This window comes from Aspergillus homomorphus (genome assembly GCF_003184865.1).
Source record: "Aspergillus homomorphus CBS 101889 unplaced genomic scaffold BO97scaffold_25, whole genome shotgun sequence".
In the NCBI taxonomy this organism is placed as follows: domain Eukaryota; kingdom Fungi; phylum Ascomycota; class Eurotiomycetes; order Eurotiales; family Aspergillaceae; genus Aspergillus; species Aspergillus homomorphus.
In genome coordinates this window covers 101607-123334 of record NW_020291911.1, presented here as the reverse complement: position 1 = coordinate 123334, position 21728 = coordinate 101607, and the positions used below count along the sequence as shown (strand labels likewise).

Sequence of the window (21728 nt, the reverse complement as noted above, 5' to 3'; positions counted from 1 at the left end):
TGTAAATTGACACGACAGCAGCTCTCAATGCAGCGTTGATGCAGTAGTGGCTACTGTATATTGTACACTGATTGACTAGTCCGACCAACTGCAGATTCGCTACTCCAACAATCCATGCTATAGATGGTAGTCACCCCATCCGTCCGAAGAGGGGGTTGGGCCTGCGGTGCGCGGATTTGATTCCAACAAGGTCCTGTTACTATTACTAGTAAAGTAGACAGTTAAGATCGCAACTACCGGGGAGAACCAAGGGAGGGTGGAGGGTCCAGAAACGCTCAGATCCCCTGCACCGCACCGGAGATAGTAATAGTGGCCGTGCTATAGATGCGATTCGGCCGGTCATCGGCAGGGAGGGCTACGGTCAGTGCGATTCTGCTGCAGACCACCGAAGGACAACACCGGTCACCGGTACTCTTGACATGCAGGAGAGTCTCCGTTCATAGATCTGATCGATAAAAAGGTCTACAAGGTGAGTCAACAACAGGTGAGAATTCTAATCCCGAGGCGTCGTCCTGAATCACCCCACTAGATTTTCCGACTACCTGGAACACGTCGGCCTCGTAGTCGTAGAGATATAGATAGAATCAGGATCATGGTTCGTATAGCTTGTCCACTCCGTGCTCCTGCGATGTCTTTGAACCAAAGTACAGTCCATTATTGCCTAGGGGTGAATTACAAGGGTGTGATTGGTGGGGCGGTGAAGACCATCATAGCAAAGGATCCGGATCGGTTTCTAGTCTGAGTCTCCTTGGGCTTTGGGCTGCCAATCTAGCTTCGTGAGTGGGCGGGCGGGCTCTAAGACTCCTGTGCCAGGGTCGTTGGACGGGCGACGACCATCATGATGATATGGATCTGATCAACATTGGGGAAGAGTGAGTCTGATGTCACTGTTCTCGCTCATCATGTTTCTATTCTAGAACTGCAGGAGAAAGCTGCGATGTACGTCGAGGAAGATACCAGATCCGGAGAGGCAACAATCAACGGAGATCGTTCTGGTACATAGACCCAATGCCTGGGAACCAGTTCAGAGAGCAGCAACTAGCAACAGGCAGAGAAGCGACAAGCGTGGGGGGACAATCCTCCGGCGTAGACTACTCCTTCTTAGCCCTTGACTACACTGGAACTTGACCGAGAAAAAGAAAGCTGAGGCTGCCCAGAATCCCTAACTTACCCGATCCGGCGTATGTGCCGGTATTTGGCGCCAGTACTGTCACGACTGTCACAACCCTTTCAAGCGTGTATCACCGGAGAAAACAAGCATTGAACAATCGGCAAGGACAGAGAGGACTGAATGAATGAATGGCCACTCACGCTACGAAGAATCCCTACAGCCGCATCCCATCCTCCCTCCCTTTGTTCCACTCCGACCGCCAGGGATATTAATCAATGATAATATCCACGATTCAGGTTGATGAACGCAGATCCACCTTGCACTGCGGGTCATGCACTCTTTACCTCGAACACAGCAAGCGTCTAGAGGCAAGAGACAGATGGCCTGGACAGACCAGGCACACATCTGTCTGAAGGCAACGCAATGACATTCCGGTCGGCATTGTGATACTCATGGCTAGATCCCCGTTCGGATATGCAGCTACTACATCGTGTCAGCAGGGAAACCCGAATCGGTTCGAGTCCTTGTTGTAGAATCTCAATCCAGCTTGGCTCGTCGGTCTGGTCAAGGGTAGCGCTACACATCCCGACTCAAATTGATGACGCTGGTGATCATCAACAATAACATCATCGTCATCCTCCTCAGCAGGACCCGTTCGTATCTCCGAAGCACAGTGCACACTGCGGTGTCGAAAGCACGGAGCAAGAGATGCCCCTCTCATCCCAGCCCCTGCGGTGGCGAAGACTTAACGGAGCTAGGCGACCTGTAGAGCTATGATAGAGCCAAGACGCGGCCAGCTCGTTCACGGTGACCGTTGGCCGTCATCGTCGGTCGGTGTAGAGTCCGGGGGTAATGGACGAGACGGGCAAGAGAGCACAGGACGATGGACAGGACAGAAACCAACCACTGCCGCGGTCCCTCGGTCCTGCCAGACGAACACACACGGGCCAAACCGTCCCCGTTGTTCCAAGAGACAAAGTTCCTAGAGCACGTTTTGCTCCCTTTCGGCCCCACGCGAGGAACGACCGCGAGGTCCACCGCGCTAGTGCTTGATAATCGGTGTCTGCCACGCTAAACGACCCATAATGCAGCAGAGATAAGGCGTCGCAGATAAGCTGATAAGAGTGTAATTAGCCTTGGTCATCGGGACCAATCGTTGGCCGGCTAAATGAGCGAGGCAACGTAATCGTGACTTTGTACCTTTTTGAACGGAGAGCATCAGAAGTACGAGCGACCAGAGGAGGAAGGAGAAGGGGAGGGATGTGACTAACACAACACCAGCAGGGAATAGGGAAGAGGATCAGCTCACATGTAAGAGTACCCGTAAAAGAAAGGAAAGACGATTTTGCCCCATGGAACGAGAAATAAGTGGTTTCAGCAAATGACAGGACTGGGATGGCTGAAGTGGCAAAGGCAATTATAGAGATCGATGCTGGAAGAGGAAAGGTAGGCGAAGATGATGAGCTGACGGGGAGGATGCCTAGTCCGATCGCCGTATCTCCGGATGACTAATCAGATGATCTCTCGGTGCGAGGCAGTGAGTGAGTGAGTGAGTGAGTGACCGATCAACACCACCATCCATCACCGCCCGCCCGTGTCCACATCCCATCCCATCCATACACCTCCCCTTCTCCCCAGTCAACCCCGTCATCCCCCGTCAGCTTCCGTCATCCACCAGAGTCAAACTACCCGGGGGCGTCGTCCAATGATATTCCTTATCGACTATAAGATAGTCCGTATAGCTTCTGCGGCCGGGATCTGAGACGACAGCCACGCAACCCCAGCATGGCTTAGGATTGTTTCCATTTTGGTCCGGATGCAGCACTCCAGACTTCCGACGGCACCCTTGATCAGCACACTGACCAACTGGATCTCCTGGTGTGCCTGGGTCTAACCCACTCGTGTAAGCTCACCGTCGTGATAGCATGCCTCAAGCTGGTCCGCCACGGCTTGACATGATCGGGATCAACCTTCGGCAGGTATGGATGAATGTTTCAAGCTGGGAGGGGGAAAGGAGTCGGTTGAAGCACCCTTGCCGTGTGTGAAGCAGCAAATAGCCCAGAACATCACGCAATTTTGGCAAAAGACTTTTAAGCGAAGACGCCACCGGCCGGAGCGATTTCAACAAGGGGAAGGCAAAATGTATACTTCACCCAATGTACGTGAGTAAAGAAGGATGATACCTCATCCGCCTATAGTCATCATCATCATCATCACCATCATCAACAGTTCCACTTCTGGGGCCGACACGATGGGACTCTCGTCATTCCCCAGAAGCCAACCGGCTGTACCCCATATGAACCGCTCCCTGAACCGCTCCCGAGATGCTGAGCTTGATCGTCCTCCATCCTTCAGCTGCGGAATGCCCGATCCAGGCATCCTTTGCTTGGCAGGCGGGCTATGTGTGTGCAGTGTGGCGGAGTACATCTGGTGCAGAGCGAGACAAAAGAGTCAAATAGGAAGACAGATGAAGGTCATCATGTGGGTGTTGCACGCGAGAATCAAAACAATACTCGGCCATGACGGCGGGGATGGCTTGTCCTCCATCAGAAGGCAGCCAGGTTGGATGCTGCTTCTTCCTTTCCCCTCCTTTACCCTCGACTGCAGGATTGGTCAGATTGGTCAGATGCTTACCTACTTACATGATGCGGCCGTCGCGGGCGCATTTGCAATACGAAGCGATAGGTTTCCGCGCGACTCGAAGCTTTGCAGACAAGTTGAATCACGGTCGGGTCAGGCGTGGGTGGGCAATGACTCGACAAAGACGAGAGGATCACAGGTGTAATCAGAATGTAAAGTAACCTCGCATAGAATTGGGATGGTGGATAAGTGGGGAAGACGTGTAGATGTAGACGATATAATTCGATCCATGATGGTTCGGAGGGGAGCCGCAATGGGGTTTGGATGGGGAAAAGTGCGGGAAAAATGTGGAGGAATGATTGGGGGGAGGGGAAGACGGCAGCCACGCATAAGAGGGAACCAGTATCGCATCAACAAGTCAAAACGCACACGGAAAAGGATCAAGCACCATGAGGATGAAAAAGAATTGGTTCAAGAAGCGCACCGAGGGAAGAAAGACTGGAAGTGCCCAACAAGATCCATCACAACCACGATCCGGTCGCAATTGCCCATTGTCCTCCAGCTTCCCCACAGGAGACAGTATCCAGAAGCATCAGGCATCGCGCATTCAAATGGCGGTCAGAACTCTCAGACACTTGGGTTGTTGCCCGAGCCATACACATTCACTCGGACAGACACGCAGAGAGAAGATGAGACTCATAGTCCGGGATGAGCCTGGATTATGTACTGCAGTGCTCACTCCCTATTCTCGCCGCCCGACTGCCCCGAGGTTTAATCGCCTTGATAACTCTGCATATTGACACCATTGGGGATGCCATCGAGATAAGGATGAGTGGTACCGGACCCCTGCAATCTGTCCTCACAGTCATCAAAACGGGGCAAGACAGTCGAATCACAGTCGTGGAATCTGAAACCTATTGTTATCATCAAAGTATCAATCAATGTTCTCTCCCGTCCGAACTCCGAGGGCGATAAAGTGAGGCTATTTGACTGGTGCTTTCGATCCGTGTCTTGTTTCTCCGCATTCTCTGAACCCCAGACCGGAAGTTGAACATGGAATAGAGAACGGCTCATTCCGACGCCCAGGGGAACAAGAAGAAACACGGAAGATCCTGTCACGCACACGCAAAGCTTTTGCCTTTGCGGAGGGTTCTGACTCTGTTGAAGAATAAACACGAAACAAACCTCAGAACCACGGTGTCTTTATAAGCTCAGCTCTCCTCCCCTTCCGCACGAAATCGATTCCACCACCGAACCCTCTTATCACGACACGACCCCTATCAGCACGGAGTTCAGACATACTTTTTCTATCTCGTTTTCCCACTTGCTGCCTCACTTACCCCCCCCAGCTAGCCACGCGAGCGCTTCTCAACCGCTGCCCATCATCGCGATAAGCACGCAGCCAGCTGGTCCTCATCATTGGCGCTGCCGGCGCGACTGTCGTTATCATGTTTCCAATCCTTCACCGGGATCCGTGGTGTCCCGGGCGGCGATTAGATGGGATCCAGTATTGACCTTAAGGTGGGTTCGGACCGCCATTGCAGGTGTCAAAGGTAGGCGGTTTGTGCTCTGATCGCTGCCAATCAATTCGTCGGGGATGCAGGGTGAGTCGATAGTGGCGGGAGATGTTGCGATTAGGAAGAAGCAATATATAATGCACTAGTAGATGCCTCGGGCTCGCTCATGTCACGGTCAGAAATGAGTGGTTGACTAGCCAACACCTGAGCATTGAAGCCAGCCACCTTCAAGGCTCCAAGTACTTCCAACATAAATGTATTATATGCATAGACTGTACCGCTGGGTTGTGCTCTATACTCCGCGAAAGTCCTCCTACTGTACTGTACCTATATTAGTTACTGCTAAGACGATCATCTACGTATGACGTAATCGCAGGGTAACCTTAGCTCATTTTCGGCAGGTCCAACAACCACATCTGATCATCTAGCGATTCTTTTTTGTACTGCCCGTGGTCAAGCTTGATATAGATCGAGTCAATTCAGACATGCCACGGTGAGTAGAATTGGGGAACAAATAAGATATCGCAAGTGTCGGATGATGTTCGTTCGAAATCCATGATGCGGGGATCACAAACCCATTATAGACCATAGATTCTATACAGACTCAGTCTTTGGCGCCAGGATATAAAGTGCCGCACCTCAGCTATCAGATTCATACAACGATTTGACTCCTTTATCTTGATATGTTAGTCAGAAGCGAAGCTAACCAGTCGGGCCCTCCTCATCCGTAAGCACCCCAGTTCTGTACCACCTTCCAGGAGCTAGATATCGTAGCTAGGGACGGGCCTATGTGAGCAATCACCAACAAATACTGAAACTGTCGCTCAGAAGAGCCCGACAAAAGGATAATACTCTCAAGACCACCGATCATCAATCACAAACAGTCAGCCACACCTAGAAAACAGACTACGTAGCTACAGCATGCATCTACAATCAGCAAAGGAGGCTCACGCCTCTCCTTTCCGCGACGGCGCCGCCAGCCTTAAGCTCCTCTAGCAAATCTCTAGCATGCGCGAATGCGAATTGAATCGATCCTGTTAAGCTCACTATCACAGTCTGTGGCTTGGTACCCTGGCGATGTACTCAACCACACTCTCAGAGAGAATATACCCATTGGCTAGCAAGCGAGCGGATAGGCCGAGTCAGAATACGAAGACAAAAGTACGGGGTCACCCAGCCTCATACTCCTTCGCACAAAGTATAATGCCTCAAGGCCACAGCCGGAGTCTTCTAGAGCAGAGAACACAATTCCAAGGGGGAGATTCCCTCCAGAGCGAATATAGAAGTTCTCGCCGATCGACAGATACAGATGAAGAATTATTGTCCTTGGCCGTCCGACTCTTGAGCACACTTAAGGTTCTCCAGTGGAGGGTGAGGGAGCAAAAAAGTAATGGTGCAATAGAGCGACAATACTCTCGACTGCGATTGTCGAAGGGCATGTATAGTGTACTGGCACATGTTTTCCCAAGCGTGAAGGTACACTGTGAACGAAATTGTGTCCATGGAAGCCATAGGTCGGGACTGCAATTCCGGTAGGCGGATATGAAACTTGACGTGTCTTTGGGAGTCGTATACGAGCTGACTCCTTGCTGAGGGGTCGGATTCGCAGGCATGCTGCCTCTTAAACAGTTCATTGGTTGGAACAGGTTCAAGACAAAGGAGGTATGTGCCCGAGCAAGGAGAGCATGAAAAATAGTCTAGCCATGGCCATTGTGAAGCTGTCATCACCGAGTCAGTGACAACGCGACAACCGAGACATACTACAACATGGTAACACACGCCCCCCTGCAAGATCCGTCACACAGTAGTAATAGAGATACGGTCCTCGAATAACACGCAGATAGCTATGTGTAGTCATCGTCACTCTGGTCTGTGGACTCGATGACTGTCGGCCAGTGTTGCTTAGGCCCTGGTCACTCCGCTGGCTCGTTCTGAGCTATGACCTAAGGAAGACTATGAGGCTCTCTGGAGTGGTCTTAATGTTGGATAGAACATAATCACACTAGAATGGGATAGCCATTTTCAGCGGGTTCGCCCATATAAATACCGCATAGTCCTATGACAGTGCGCTTCACAAGTTTGCGTTAGGCCCCATTGTCAGGGAAGGCCAATTCATGGATCATGTTATGGTGCAGCTGCCACAGCCTCAGCTCTTTCTGCGCCATTATACAGTCTCGATAAGAGAGTCCATCAGTCGCAAGATCGCGGAACGTGCTGCAGTGACGATCAGCGAGCGCCATACACCTGAACGCGACTAGCGTGGTGAACTCACAACACCATCTTCAACCACAACCCATTTCATCCAATACTACCAACCACTCGAACCAAAAAGTTGTCCCAGCTATTTCTTCCACCTGCCGTAGATTCCCGATGACGTCTTCCGTGTCTCAATCGGATGGCTCGACCGAGAGAGGATCGTTATCGGCGACGTGTCAACCGACAGTAAGCAGGGTAGAATGGTGCAGAGTGTCCGTAATCATGCTGGCACAAATTCTCGCGCAGGTGTGTTCCTACAGGTTAGTGCAATAGCCAGTAGGGCATGATGCCACAAACAGCAACCTCAACACGATCGTCCCGTCACTCCAGATCCATTGGCAGAAGTGTCAAGGCAAAGGTACCTATTGGTTATCAGTTCGCGCATACCTCATCAAAGGTCCAACTTTCTAACCCACGAAACAAGAATCGCACAGCCGATGAAGGGATCGACAGAAGTAAAGGCCCAAAAAGACAGTCATCTGTCATCTCCTGGACTGAAGGAGAACGGAAATACGAGACTTCTTGATTCTGGGAAGCAATCTTAGCTTTAGCACGTTAATCGCCGTGTATTCCGAATGCGCAAAGGCATGCTAGCTTAATGTCTAGCTGGTGGAAAATTTAGATTGGGTTACCGATGATGCGTTCTCGGCTGACTCGAGGTTGGGTCACAAGACAATGAAATCCCCCCAACAAGGGTCCGCAGAGATGACTGGGATGATATCGCCATTTGCGGGAGAGGAAGCGAGGGGAAAAGCTTCGTGGAGCCCTGGTCTCTGTTGGTTCGCACCAGTTGCGGAGTGTTAGCAAGGCATCTTGGTGCTTTTCGGAGGCAAGCAATGGAAAGAAAGCCATTCGACGACAGAGGGGTCGGTATACTGGGCTGAAGCAGTTGGAGCCCAACCGGGGCGCCGAAATCAGAATCGCAGCGTGCGTTCAAATATACGGTGAGCCAACGCTGAATCAGTGGCTGTCTAGTCGCGGGGTACTATACATTGGTCACCAACCTCCCTCTCCTGCGGCTGGTGGGCGTTATTTCTCCTCCATCATCCCGATAAGTTACTGTCAGCTACGAGGGGTCGTGTTCAGGCCGAAGGGGTACAAGGAAGAAGGCATCGGTTGAGAGGTAGTAAGTTGTTTCGTGGATGGAGGTGATGGGGTATGGGTAGAGTGGTAAAATGAAGGAGAGAACGTGCTGTACTTTAGTTCTGGGATAGGTACTTCGATGCGACAGGGTTTCTGTGCCCAGAGATAGCAGAAATGAAGTGGTGGTAGGTACAGTACATACAGACTACAGCACCATCATCGTCCACACAGTGCTTACTTACCTACTTCATATTGCAACATCTATACATCCCCCTCCTCCTCCCGCACCGTTTTTAATTCCAAACCCTGCATTTTCGACCCAACCACAATGCAAATCAGGACGGGAAGTATCTACTTCAGACCAACAAGCTAGAACCATTCGCAACCGATGCGCGCGCTCTTTTCCATCACGGAGTAAGAGAAGCAGAGCGGAAATTCCGCCCCAGATTAGGGAAGAAGGAACAAGCTGATGCCACCATCCTTCCAGCCTCCTCCTCATTCTCTTCAATCTTCACAGCTAATCCCCAATGTTGCAACGGATAGTGGACGGTGATTGTGTGGATAAAACCTCGTCCCCTCCGCAGCCTATCCCCAAAATGCGGCTTTCTCCGGAGAGAAAGTTGGAAAGTCGCAGAAGCTTAACACGAGGGGATTAAAGCAGAAATCACGCATCAACCTATCACAATTCGGAAACCCATCTCGGTATTGTTTTTATTAGGGTAAAACCGGGCTGTTTCACCATGAGCGGCCACTTGTCTTCATTGGGAGATGCTCGACTGCATGTCCGTTGGTGAAGTGCTGCGGGTGGACTGGGGAGGGGACCGCCCTGACGTGTTCTGCATCCCAGATTGCCGACAATAGGAGGAGGGTTGGAAGGGGGCGGGGAGGGGGAGGGGGTTACAAATGCTTAATCAGTGAACGTGCAAGGTCTGATGTTATGGCCCGACCTCTTTGCTTCTTTTCCCGCGTTTTTATCTTATCTTATTTTATGTTGAGGGGCATTGACCATAGCTTCATGTTGCTGCAATGCTTTGAGCGGGAAAGGGTCCAACTTGTTCAACCGTGGGTTTTTCTTTTTCTTTTTCTTTTTTTTTCTGGTTAGGGTGGGAGAGATTTTCTATGTCTATGGGGTTGTCGGCCATAAGAGCCAGGGTATCAATCAATCTACTATACTACACCGCGACTAGTCTAGCGGTGTCAATCCGCTTCGCCATCTAGACTGCCACGAGACTGCTTCTCCACCACCAACGGGGCCACCTGAGTGGTTCGTCGCCGGCCCCAAGTTGAACCGATCAGTGTTCCTCGGTGACTTTCTGATGGCAGCGGATCAACACAATCTACAGTGATCTCTGAAAAGGAGAAGGACCCTGAGTCTGCGGAGGGGCAGTGGGAGTGGTAGTAAGTAGTACGTAGCCAGGACGAGAGGGGCTGGGCTCCGGTCGAGCTCGACCGGTGGGCGCTGGGCAACGACGGCGAGGATTCAGGGAACGCCTGGAGGACCGAGGCAGAAAGTGACCGAAGGAGATTGTGATTGGACAGTGAACCCTACGTTGGACAATAGCGTTCCTTGGATAGGTTCAGTTGTTGGCACAGACCAGAGAATCAAGCGGCGGTGACTGGGTACTACTGGGTAGGGTTCAGGCAGGAACAATTCCGAACAGACGGAAAAGCCATCACCATAAGATGACAGACAGCCTTGCGCCTGCTGCGAGGCTGGATAGAGTCTAGCCTGCTGGGCTGTCTTGCCGGTCGGGTGGCCCACCAGGAGGTATCTTCAGGGCTCGGAGAATTTCACCACATGGCCCTGTCTGGACATCCTGGCGTCTCCAACAATTATGAGGAACTGGAACAGGCAGTCCTTCACTGTTTCGTAAGTCTTAGTCCCTGCAGGAGCCGAGAGACCACCACCAGCTTGCAGGTGCCAGCCAGGGTGCTTCTATTAGAACTAGAAGACAAAGCAGCTGCACAGTCCAAGGCTGAGAGAGAGGGGGGCAACATCAATAAGTGAACCAATGAGGAATCAAATTCATTCAAGTGCCTGCGCAGTAGATGCCAAGTGTGATGATCAGATAAAGGTCCCGAGAATTGAGGCGAAATGGTTTCAAGTTTAGCAAACACAGGGGGGTGTGTGAGTGTGTGGGTTGGAAGTGTGGGAGTGTGGAAGGAGTGGAAAAGCAGCAGTAAAGCAGCAAGCAAACACTGCCACTGAACTAAGGCGGATCAGCGCAGCTTCGCTTACGTGTATACCCGCTGCCCGATCCCGCTAGCGACGCAGAGTTGAACCAAAAGAGCAATATCCACGCTTCCCTGACCCTCCCTGCCATCTGTCGTCGGAGCTCATGACTATCATGCTCCATTCAGTAAATGGGGTTATGGTTCATGTTGATCTGGTTGCTGAGCAGAACAATCATGATACCATGCGCTGCCCTGTCTGTCTCCTGAGAGGCTCTGTTGTTGCGGATTGCCAGAGAGGCAAATCTGGTTGTCCGTACAGCATGAGGTATTGTACAGTACACCTAAAAATAGTAAAAGTACAATGTGGCATCATCGGAGCCACCATCACAACAGCAGCAACAGCACCACCACCACCACCACTGAGACCTCCTCCAACAGCTTGCGTACGTACCTCTATCGCATGGCTTCCTGCCATTCAGCTCGGTTCCAGGTCTGAACTGGAACATAGACTAAGAATGGATCCGACCGTCGCATCCATAGCTACCGCCAAGGATGTTGATTAGGGAGGTTTCAGAAGGACCTTGAAGAATGGCGACTGAATACGGTCCTAGTCTGCCTGCCTATTGGGATAGTTTTACCAGTTTACACCTGAGAGAAGGTGGAAGTTTCATCAGTTTTCATCAGTTCTCTCCCTGCTAGTCAACTATATACTAACCACCGTGCTCTATGCACTTGCAACCTCGGTGACGGTGTTACACCCTGTTAGCGGGTCTCGCTCTTATCCAGTGGAAACCCGATCCGATCGTTAGTGTGAACTGGCAAGCGTCGCTCCAGACCTCGATGTCGGAATCGTGATATGCAGATACCCTGCACACCCTGGTCTGTCATCCTGGACCGATGCAAGTTGATCCCTTATAGACCACGACCGTCAGCCCAGTCCGGCCCAGCCCACTGGCCACACTAGAAGAATGCAGATGTGATCCTTAATCAAACCTGGGTCCCCAACCAAAAAAAGGGGCCCACCGCCTTGTGACAGATCTGGGCTGCCCGCCGACCAAAGCGGAGTTTATTTCCTGCAGCCGCAGGGGAGGGCTGTCTACTTGACGTAGTAACCTTCACAACTGCCGGGGGCCGTGATATTGGTGGAGGATATATCCTTGGGAGGGAGAGAGGGAGCATTTGCTGAATATCACCTAGTTCTAATGACTAGGAGGAGATTTTCTTTGGATGGGTATGGGACAGAGTGAGTAGGTAGTCTACTAATGGAACCTCGGAGGAGAGACCGGAAACAAAACGACACTAAGAATTGGAGGGAAGGATGGGGACACGCCCATCTGCCCATCCTCATTAACGGGCAGCAAGTGGGAAAGTGCCAAAGCACCAGTGAGAGGCCAGGAATGTGGGAAGTCAGGATGACGATTCGAATGTGAAATGGGAAGCAGAGGGTGGCTCACCAATCAACGGGGGAGTCGACCCCAGTTGATGACGAGTCCCGAGTCTCCAAGACTCTCCAAAAGTCTCCAGCGGGCTTCGAGAAGCTCAGCAAACTTCGAGGCCTCTGTTTCAAGTAGGCGCTAGTCCCTTTGAGGTAAGGTGGTTACCACCGCCTCGTCTGCCCAAAAAGGGCAAGTCCCTGAGATGCCAGTAAGTATAAGGTTTTGATTGGATCAAAACTGAGAATGGCCGTCCCACTCCTCCCCAATTCACTCGCTGATCCAATGGAACGCTGTATCCTGAACCCTGGGATCCAACGAGGAGTTAAATTTAAAACCACGCTCAGTGGGCAAGACCCGGGATCCAGATTCCCCAGTTCTTCAATTCTCATTGACAGGTCGCTCTCTCCGACACTCTCTTACTGTTACCTAGTTACTCTCAGCTACAGTGTCATCTCCCTATTCCTTATGCAGTAGTTCGGAAGCCAAGAACCCATCATGCTTTCGAATTCTCATGCTCTCGTCCACTTTCCCAAGAGCCCCAGGGCTTGCTTGTCTTTTCCCCTTCTGCTCATCCTCCTCCCCCCCCCACTCTCTCTCTGTCTCTTCCTTTTGACTCGCTTTCGCATCTCTTACTTCCACCCCCACTTCTTACTAAACCGTTTTGGGCTGTCTGTCACAGCTCTTTGGGACCACGGGTGCGTGTGGCCCTGGGTTGGGATGAACCAGATGGACGGAGGCAAAGGGTCAGGGGTAAAACGGTCGTCTGCCTGGCAAGCATCACCGGAATGAAATGGTATGATCGGTGATCCGTGATCAGTGATCCTACCATACCATAGGGGATGAAGAATCAGCATGGCTATCGGGACCTGCACGACGCCTGCAGTCATCATCGGATCTGTCCCTGCCTAGTTTACACCTCCGACGCCAGGAACGAGATGTCGAACCCTGTCGGTCCTGATATATCATTCCTTCTCCTGGCGCAAGAAGACATAGTAATCCCACCGCCACATTCCGGGTCACTGTAATGATCCCTGTCGTCCGCCGAAGTAACTCTAGTCGGATGAACGCCTTTAATCGGGCAAGCGAGCTGATTCCTGCCAGTCGGGATGTCCGACACGGAGAGAGACAACAAGAGTCAGCGAAGTAAGCCTCATCCTGAGTCGTTCGTTGTTGTCGTCGTCGTCATCGTCGAAATTCTCGCAGTTTCGCAGGGAATTCGATGCGCAGAGTAAAACATTTGAGGACAGTGTTTCACCCTTGGGTTAGTAAAGGGATGCCCACCTGCGGCCAGTTTTAGCCCTCTTGTTCCATGGCTTTGCTTCAGCACTGACAGTACCTTATTAGCGATCTCACACAAGATTGGGTAATGGATATTATGTGCGAAGAAACCGCTCATTTTAGATTGCTTTGCTACTTCGTCATCGCTCTTCCTGGTCTCCTCTGGTGATTAATGATTGATTATGATGCTAGTTTCTTATTACCCACCCTGATCTTTCTCACTCTTCATCTCTCCTGCTGCTAATCCATTGATTGTGAAATCAAGTTGGGAAAAGAAGAATCGGATTCGCAAGTGTTCTTTTGTTCATTTGCAATTTCCTTTTCTATTTTTTTTTTTTTTATCCTGTCCCATTTTGGTCTTTTCCCTTTTCCCCATCTCCCTCACTGTTGGTTAGTCTCATAAAGTTTCGACCATCTGATACGATTGTCCGAATAGCCTTTCCTGTTATTCACTTTTTTATACTTTTGCCTTGTGTTTTGGCTTCCAACACCCCTTTTCCTCGGGTATCTGCTCTCTCTTGGATATTGCAATGATTGAGAATCTGTTCTTTACTACTGAGACTCCCAGATCCTCTGCATCGCCGTACTTTCAATTCGCTGGACTCTAGCAGAGGCGAGACTAGAAGACAAAGCGAAACAAGAGTTTCCCAGAATGGGAAGTGATCACAAATAATAATAAAAAAAAAATCCCCAAGATAAATTAAAGTCCCGAGATCCATTTCTAGATCCCGAGCGAGCGAGTTGAAACTACGAAGCCACAAAAACTACGAAACTACAACGGAGGAGGTTCTCCGTATTCGCCATTGACTGTTTTGTTCCTTCACTTTAACTCAGCAACTACCTACTACACTCCACTACACACTACACACTACACTACTCCAACAACTTCCACCACTCTCTTCTCTTTCTTCCCTCTCCCTCTCTCCCTCTCTCTCCTTTTCCTCCTCTCCCTCATTTCATCCAATTCTCTTCTTCCTGCTGATTCTTATCCCCTCGTCTTAAGACTTCACCCCCTCATCCTCCCTCCCTCCTCTCTCCCCGCTCTGGGGTCATTCCCATTCTCTTCCTCATCCTCAACCCTCTTTCCTCCTTCCCTCCTCCCCTTCGCCGTGTTTCCTGCTCCATTCTTTTCCCTCCTTTGATTGCCTGCAGCTCCAGTGTTCCATACAGACTACATACTTAATCATTTTAATTTTCCACGGCGGATCCGTGTGTCCCATCTCTCATTTCAATCTATCTGGGCTGGGCCGAAATTTATCCTTTGGCGACACACGCACACACACACACACACACACCCATACACAAACACACCCCTCTAATTCAGTGACAAGCTTGGCCAAGACCTGTGGACAACAACGTTGAGGCCTACGAATCCTGATCCAAGACTCCATTTCACTTTCGGTGCTTGCGCCCCGGTCCGCTCGAGTCGCGTGAAACAGACCCTGTCGCCCGGACGGTGATTGTGTGTGGCATTAGACGGTGGCTGCTGCGGACGAAGTGTGGAGTCCCGCTGCTGAAACGAGGCCATTCGCAATACGTACCCCCCCACGATAACGACTGCGATCACCGTTAGATTCGCCCACTTCTCTCTCCCCCTCCTCCACTTCCGTCTCCTGTTGCGACCAATACACTCCTATTGTCTGTCGCATTCACTTCGCATCTAGGATCAACAGTCCAATCGCCTGTTGCCTAACCTTGATCCTCATCGCGCGCCGGGGATCTACCTCCGCCATCCCGCCATCCCACCTGAATCTACCTCCCTCTCGACCTCACGGCTCTCTGCGATTAATGCAGCTGCGGCCTCAGGCTTCAAACTTACCATCCCTTTCTCGCTGCTGGGGCTATGCCCTCACTCGTTCAGAATATCGAATCCTCTCTGATACCACAAGGCGCAACCATGGAATCATCCGCTGCAGATAAGAAGCGCAACAAGCTTGGATACCATCGCACCTCTGTCGCATGCGGTAAGCTCAGTCCCAGCGGCCCCCGTTAGGACAATCCGACTGACCAATACCCTCAAGTACACTGTCGACGACGGAAGATCCGGTGTTTGCTCGCCGCGGACGATGCTCAGGGACGATGCGAGAACTGTATACGACTGCGCAAGGAGTGCCAGTTCTTCCCAGTTGATCAACAACCCCCCATCGAGAAGAAGTCGCGCCCAAGTTCCCAGCTGGAAACGGCCTCGACTGATCCATCGACTGCCTCGTCTTCGCCCCCCACCCTCACCGGTGACCAAACGGAGGCCTACTTTCCCTATCAGTCGATGTCATTGGGTGCGAACCCCGACGTAACCGGATTCAATGCTGCGGTTTTCCCTGGCAACCCGATGGTGACTTTCGCTCCCGGTTTGTGCATGATCTCGCGGAGTAGAGGAGCGATACACTGACTCGTCCACAGAGCGCACCGTTCCCTCTTCGGAATTCGCGCCGCATCCGTCCATCGATTCCTCGACTGTCGCTTGGGATGACTTCACGACGATACCTGACCAGCAGATGCTAGCTTCCATGGCCGCTGGCAAGCCCATGATGAACGTACCCGCCAACGTCTGGACTCCTGCGCCTGGCCAAATGGCTCCGATGCCCGCTACGTCGCCTCTTCCCGGCACTCCGACGGTTCCGTCCCAGAATCAAGGGCTCAATCCAGCACCCACGTATACCATCCAGCCGGATGGATCGGTGTGGCAAGTGGCACCCACGCGATCAATGACCTTCCCCGCACAGCCCGCCGATATGACCGCGTCGTATCCCAACCCTGCGCAATTCGTGCAACCAATTCCCGCCGATCTCAAACGCAGAATGACCAGTCCGGCGCAGACGTTTCCCGGTGTTCCGATGAACCCTCAGAGTCCTCCTTCGGCAGAGCTGCAAGGCACTCCGGTGTCTGTGTCATATCCTGGTCAACCGGGCACTTTGGGTTATCCTGGTTGGCAGGACATCAATGCCATGTCGCCGATGAGCGTGGTGCAATATCCCATGTACGCTGGCGATCCGGTGCAACAGGCAGGCTTTGGCAGCCCTCCGCCAATGGGACACCCGGGTCCAGCACAATCTCCACCATGATGAGACCGCGGACGATGGGCGATTACGAGCATTCCGACCAGATTTTCCCAACTCTATGTGGCATAATACCCCGGGCTCCGCATTGCATATCTTTCATTTCTTTTCTGTGTGATTCCCTCCATGCATATACCTTTATTTCATCAGCTGCTTATTAGCGGGCGCAAAGGCTCTTGAACGGTATATTTACTTTTGATTCTACCCACGGGACCCATCTCTTTTCCGGCTGATTCGTTGTTGTCCGGTCGTGCTGGACAAAATATAGATTCTTTACCTATTTTCTTTTTCTTTCCCTTCTCGCCCTTCAACTTCATCTGTTCATATTAGCGTTGGATATCCATGGCGTGCGTCACGAGCTATGTGCGAAGTCACCAGCGGGACGGGTGTCTGATCATCTTCGGATCTGCGTGTTTTGTTTTTGAAATTCCGGCGTTCAAAGGGACTTGGGCTTAGTGTTCTGAGTCCTCGGATGGGACGGGGGTTGGGATCTGTCAGGACGGAATGACTGATAGACTGTTGTTCATCATGAACATCGTGGACCATAGAGGCGTCCGACCATTCTGAACCGGCTCGACTTACTACCTGCCACTTTTTTGTTATGTTTTTGATTGATTATTGATTCCCCGAATAGATGGATGGGCGGCTGGTTGGTGGTTGGAATTTTCCTGGATTCGATTTGAGGCATTTGCTTGTTCATAGACTTAATGTTGATACGCTTACCTTTGCCGGTTACCTGAGGTGTCGTCTGTACAGTAGATGGAGTGGATTGTATAATGTTTGCCTGAGGCACCTGTGATCCTTGTTCTGTCAAAGACCTTGTGCCTTCGCCTTTGTCTGCAGAACAGTACCAAGACCTACCTCCCTGAGGACTTATTGGCGCCTCTTGATTTGAAGCTGCTATCCAAGCCGCACAATCCGGTCAAAATCCAGGAACTTCGTTTTTCCTATGTTGAGATTGAACATACAACACGAAGACCCGCATCTGCCCCCTGACAGGACACAAGAACGGGGATACGGTATAATAGCAGCTGAGTACTTTCCCTCCATCCCGGAATATTGTTGAATTGAGGAGCGTGAAAGCCCGAACTGAGCCCATCTTGTCTGTACTGAAAGAGATGGCATTATCTCTGAATCCTGAGGGGTATTCGCCATGCTTTGCTTCGAGGTTGAAGGCACGTATGTGTAGCTTGGTGTTCGTGAGTGTCGATGTGGGTTTTGTACCAGGGGGATGATTGCTAGGGGGAAAGTACAGCGTGGAGATGACCTGCTGTAGGATGCTTCTGCTGTATAGGTGAGTGGGCGTTATTCTTGTGTTGGAGATTGATGTTTGAGATCTTCAGTCTAGGTTCTCAAGCTGTGAACTATGAAGTAGGGGTGAACTAGGAGAATAAGAGTCTCGAGAAAGGTGCTTTTCTCTGCCTGCTTTCTTTGCAGGCGTGCAATATTGTGTTGTGTTGAAGAGAATAGTATATGTAGTACCCATGATTGGCCTAAGCTGATAAGCTACGCAGCTCAGTCACGGGTTACGTCCATTGGCAGTCGACTACACCTTCCTCTTTCATCACCACCACCACCACTACACAACAACAGAAGAAAGACAACAACACAATCCATCAGAGTACCGCAAAAAGAAATCATAATATCATTATCATAACCCATAACTCATAACCCTCCTCAACCATTACAGCCCACCAAGAACCTTGAAGCTACTCTACACAATCAACTCCCCCATAGTCCAATCCAAGAAATCCCGCTGCTCCGCCAACGCGCCCCGGATCCGGGTGATATCAAACTGCCGACGCGCATGCTGCTCACGAAGCGTCTTCAGCTGCGCCCGCAGGCGCTCCTCCAGGTTCTCCAGCCGGTACAGCGCGTACTGGCTGTACAGCTCGGGCAGCTCGCTGATGCCGCGGACGCTGGCCAGCACGGTCTCGTCCTTCACGAGCGGGTTCCGTGGCCGGAAGCTGGTCACCATGCTGATGCGCTCGCGGCCGCCTAGCGCCTTCAGCGCTTGGTGTTCGATGTAGCGGCCTTGCATTACTACTGCTGTGCCCTGTGGGATATTAGATTGGGTTGACATGGGATAGTGATAAGGTTTTTAAGAGGACGCTCACCATCAACGGACCCCGGAACTTCAGCACCTCCCCGTTCCCCGTCTTAACCGCCGTCTCGCCGCCCACCATCCCCTCGCAGTCCGACAGCATCGTCACGCACACGAATGGGTAGCTGTCGTGGTGCCACGCGAAGGCCGGCATGCTGTCGTCTCCCGACTCGTCGCGCTTGACCTCGACGGTGTGCGCGTCCTTGTCGTTGACCGAGACGTTGACGTGGCCTACGTCCATGTCCATCGCGGGCACCAGGTCGATCCCTGCTACCTTGGAGATGGTCGCCAGCAACTCGGGGCTGTTCCAGGCGTTGAAGATGAAGGGCGCGCGTCTAATGATCATCAATTAGCTTTGAGAATCATCCTGAGTACGTCATGGTGTCAAGGCGATCCACTCACTGCGGCCCGTATCCACGGATCATGTTCGTCGCGAAGCTCGACGCATACTGGCAGTCGCGGAGGACGGGCTCGCTGAAGATCTCCGCCCGGATCTGCTGTACGGCTTCGGGCGTGAAGAGGGGGAATGGCTCCGAGAGCGCGGTGGGTGAGATGCCCGCTCCCTCGAACCCGAGGTCATTCATCGTGAACACCTTGCCTGGCTCCGCGGCTGCCAGGTGCTTCGTTGCGTCGAACTCGACTTTCTCGACTGCTCGGGCTTTATCGATCAGGGATTGCGGGATTTGCTTGGTTGGTCGTGTGGCCCGCAGTGTGGTCGGGGCGATTACGGTGGGTGGCGCGATGGGCGCCGGGATGGCGATGGGAGCTTGGACGGCGGCGGCGGCCATGGTTGATTGTGATGAGTGGAGTGGAGAGACTTTGGTAAAACAAAGAGAAGATGGGACTGTTGTTGATACTGGACTGTCCATGATCGAGGAGGCCTTTATAATGGTATCAACATCACAGGTTCGTGAGTATATCCATTGATGAGGTGCGATAGATCCATAACTGGACAACGATCCGCCATGGTGTAGGTAGAGGCAACTGACTCTCAAACAGGTTCAGCTCTTCGATAAGGAGCGGCGTGTTCTAGTACCGGATCAGGATATGAATCCGAACTCGAGACCTGAAAGGCAAGCTGTCATCGCTCGAACCAGAAAGCAGATAGTGAGGTATGAGTAAGCGATCACCTGGTCTTTGTCTCACTGGCGTATAAGACCCATCTGCAGGAAACCCCCCTACAGAAACCGTGTTCCAAGAATCCTGCATGTCACTGACAGCTGCGCCCAGGGTAATCTTCGACAATCTTTCCACCTGTGACGATACACTATGCTGGTAAGGACCCATGCACTTGCCTCTAGGTGACGCGCCCTTATCGCGGACGGTCTGAGGGCCAATGATGTCTGTTCGATCGATCTCTTAGCCTGCTATGCCTCTGATAAGAGGACTTGGTGACCCTCACCATCTAGCCCGTTCTTCTCTTGTGGCAAAGATGCTGAGGACAACGCCAACGACGGCCTACCAGCTTAGCTGCTGCCCCAGTTCAGCTCCTTGTATCCTCATTCAAGCGTCGTGTATAAACATACACAACAGAACAGGCCTGGATGATATTGCTCCCTTTGGTGTTTCGTTGCGAGGCGTGGAATTCAGCCGGCAGGGGATAGATAAGCGATCGCTATAAATGGGCTTCTCGTACCCTATACTTACATGTACGGAGTCCAAACCTGTCTTTTACAACCAAACAACCACCCCTCCCCAGCCTCCGCCCACCATGACACATCCCATGCAGCATCGTCCAGTAAACATGGAAAAAAGCAAACCGGCCTCCCCAAGCGACGTGTATGTCACCGTTTCTGACATTGAACCCGTGGTCATTGTTTCCCAGGACAGCCATGGATTACAGCGACGCTTGGATAACCGCCAAATCCAGCTGATCGCCATCGGGGGTTCAATTGGCACGCGGTGTTCGTGAGCATCGGCAGCGCTCTCACCAAATCCGGCCCCGGCAGTTTACTGCTCGCGTACATCATCTACAGCTGTATGTTCTCGCTCGTGAACAACTTTATCGCGGAGATGTCCACCTACATGCCTGTCAGTGGGGGATTCATCCGGCTGGCTGGTGGGTGGGCGGACGACGCATTCGGGTTTTATGGCTGGATGGAACTTCTTCTTCTATGAAGCGCTGCTGATCCCGTTCGAGATCACTGCGTTGACGCAGGTGTTGGCCTTCTGGAGTGATCACCTCCCAACGGCTGCGATGTGCGTGGCCTGCATCGTACTCCATGGTAAGACCACAATACTCCCACGTGCGTGGGGCCCGAGTATATTTCGATGGTGGCGGCCGAGAGCAAGCACTCGCGACGGTATATCAAGAACGTTTTTTCATTGGCAGCGCGCTCTGCGTTGGGGTGGTTGTCGCCTATAGCGACGCCTCCTCGTGGCCATCACCTCGGGCGCCACCGCCGGCGCTGGGTCCGCCTCCGCCTCGCCGTCTGTGATCGCAATGGGCAACCTAGGCATCACTGTGCTGCCTCACATCGTCAACGCGCTGCTCGTCACCAGCATCTTTTCTGCCGGCAACACATACACATACGCCGCGACGCGGGTACTCTACGGGCTAGCCGTCGAAAGCCGGGCGCCGCGAATCTTCCGGAAATGCACCGCACAGGGCCCATCTACTGCTTCGGAGTGGTGATGCTGTTCCCCTTTCACTCGTTCCTGCAGCTCCCTGACAGCACCGCCACCGTACTCACCTGGATCATCAACCTGACGACCGCCGCCGGCGTGATCAATTACATTGTCATGACGACAACTTAGAACTTCTTCTTCCGCGCGTGCCGCGCGCAGGGCCTCGACCGGTCGCTGTTCCTGGGCTGGAAGCTGCTGAAGTGCACGCGGTTTGTGCGGCCGCTGGAGCGGACCTCGTGTGGGAGGCGCCGGCCATCACTGCGTACAAGACCGAGTTGGAGACTCGACAGTCTCCGGTGGAATTCTAGGTGGAGGTCATGCAGCCATTGCGGAGGAGGAAATGGGAATTAAAAAAGAAAGTTATGGGTGGGTGGGTGAGTGGGACAGAACCCGAGAGAAATACGGGATTCTCGGATAAGAAAGCAAAAAAAAAGGAAAAGAGAATGCGGGGTAAAAATTGGCGCTTATTTTTAGTTTTATTTCCAGGGAATTTACTTGGTTAGT

The 21728-nt window shown here is 52.1% G+C and overlaps 4 protein-coding genes across 4 annotated transcripts; 2 read left to right on the top strand and 2 right to left on the bottom strand.

The window, feature by feature from the left end:
• Positions 1-15333: 15333 nt before the first annotated feature.
• BO97DRAFT_348115 (putative C6 finger domain protein) lies at positions 15334-16498 on the top strand (the record flags this gene model as incomplete). The annotated part of the gene is made up of 3 exons (XM_025691874.1): positions 15334-15400; positions 15458-15784; positions 15837-16498. 3 exons carry the CDS (start codon positions 15334-15336, stop codon positions 16496-16498), a joined length of 1056 nt encoding a protein of 351 aa, XP_025550122.1.
• Positions 16499-16913: 415 nt separating this feature from the next.
• Positions 16914-17924, bottom strand: BO97DRAFT_108742 (uncharacterized protein). The gene is made up of 4 exons (XM_025689890.1): positions 17746-17924; positions 17461-17681; positions 17354-17389; positions 16914-17293 (listed from the first exon to the last, which is right to left on the bottom strand). Exons 2-4 carry the CDS (start codon positions 17645-17647, stop codon positions 17019-17021), a joined length of 498 nt encoding a protein of 165 aa, XP_025550121.1. The 5' UTR covers positions 17648-17681; positions 17746-17924; the 3' UTR covers positions 16914-17018.
• Positions 17925-18189: 265 nt separating this feature from the next.
• On the bottom strand, positions 18190-19384 carry BO97DRAFT_471274 (uncharacterized protein; the record flags this gene model as incomplete). The annotated part of the gene is made up of 3 exons (XM_025700035.1): positions 18190-18548; positions 18610-18931; positions 18999-19384. The coding sequence occupies 3 exons, from the start codon at positions 19382-19384 to the stop codon at positions 18207-18209; spliced, it is 1050 nt and encodes a 349-aa protein (XP_025550120.1). The 3' UTR covers positions 18190-18206.
• A 1028-nt stretch (positions 19385-20412) lies between these two features.
• On the top strand, positions 20413-21705 carry BO97DRAFT_454641 (uncharacterized protein). Its single transcript, XM_025699119.1, has one exon. It carries the CDS (start codon positions 20868-20870, stop codon positions 21351-21353), a length of 486 nt encoding a protein of 161 aa, XP_025550119.1. The 5' UTR covers positions 20413-20867; the 3' UTR covers positions 21354-21705.
• Positions 21706-21728: the final 23 nt, after the last annotated feature.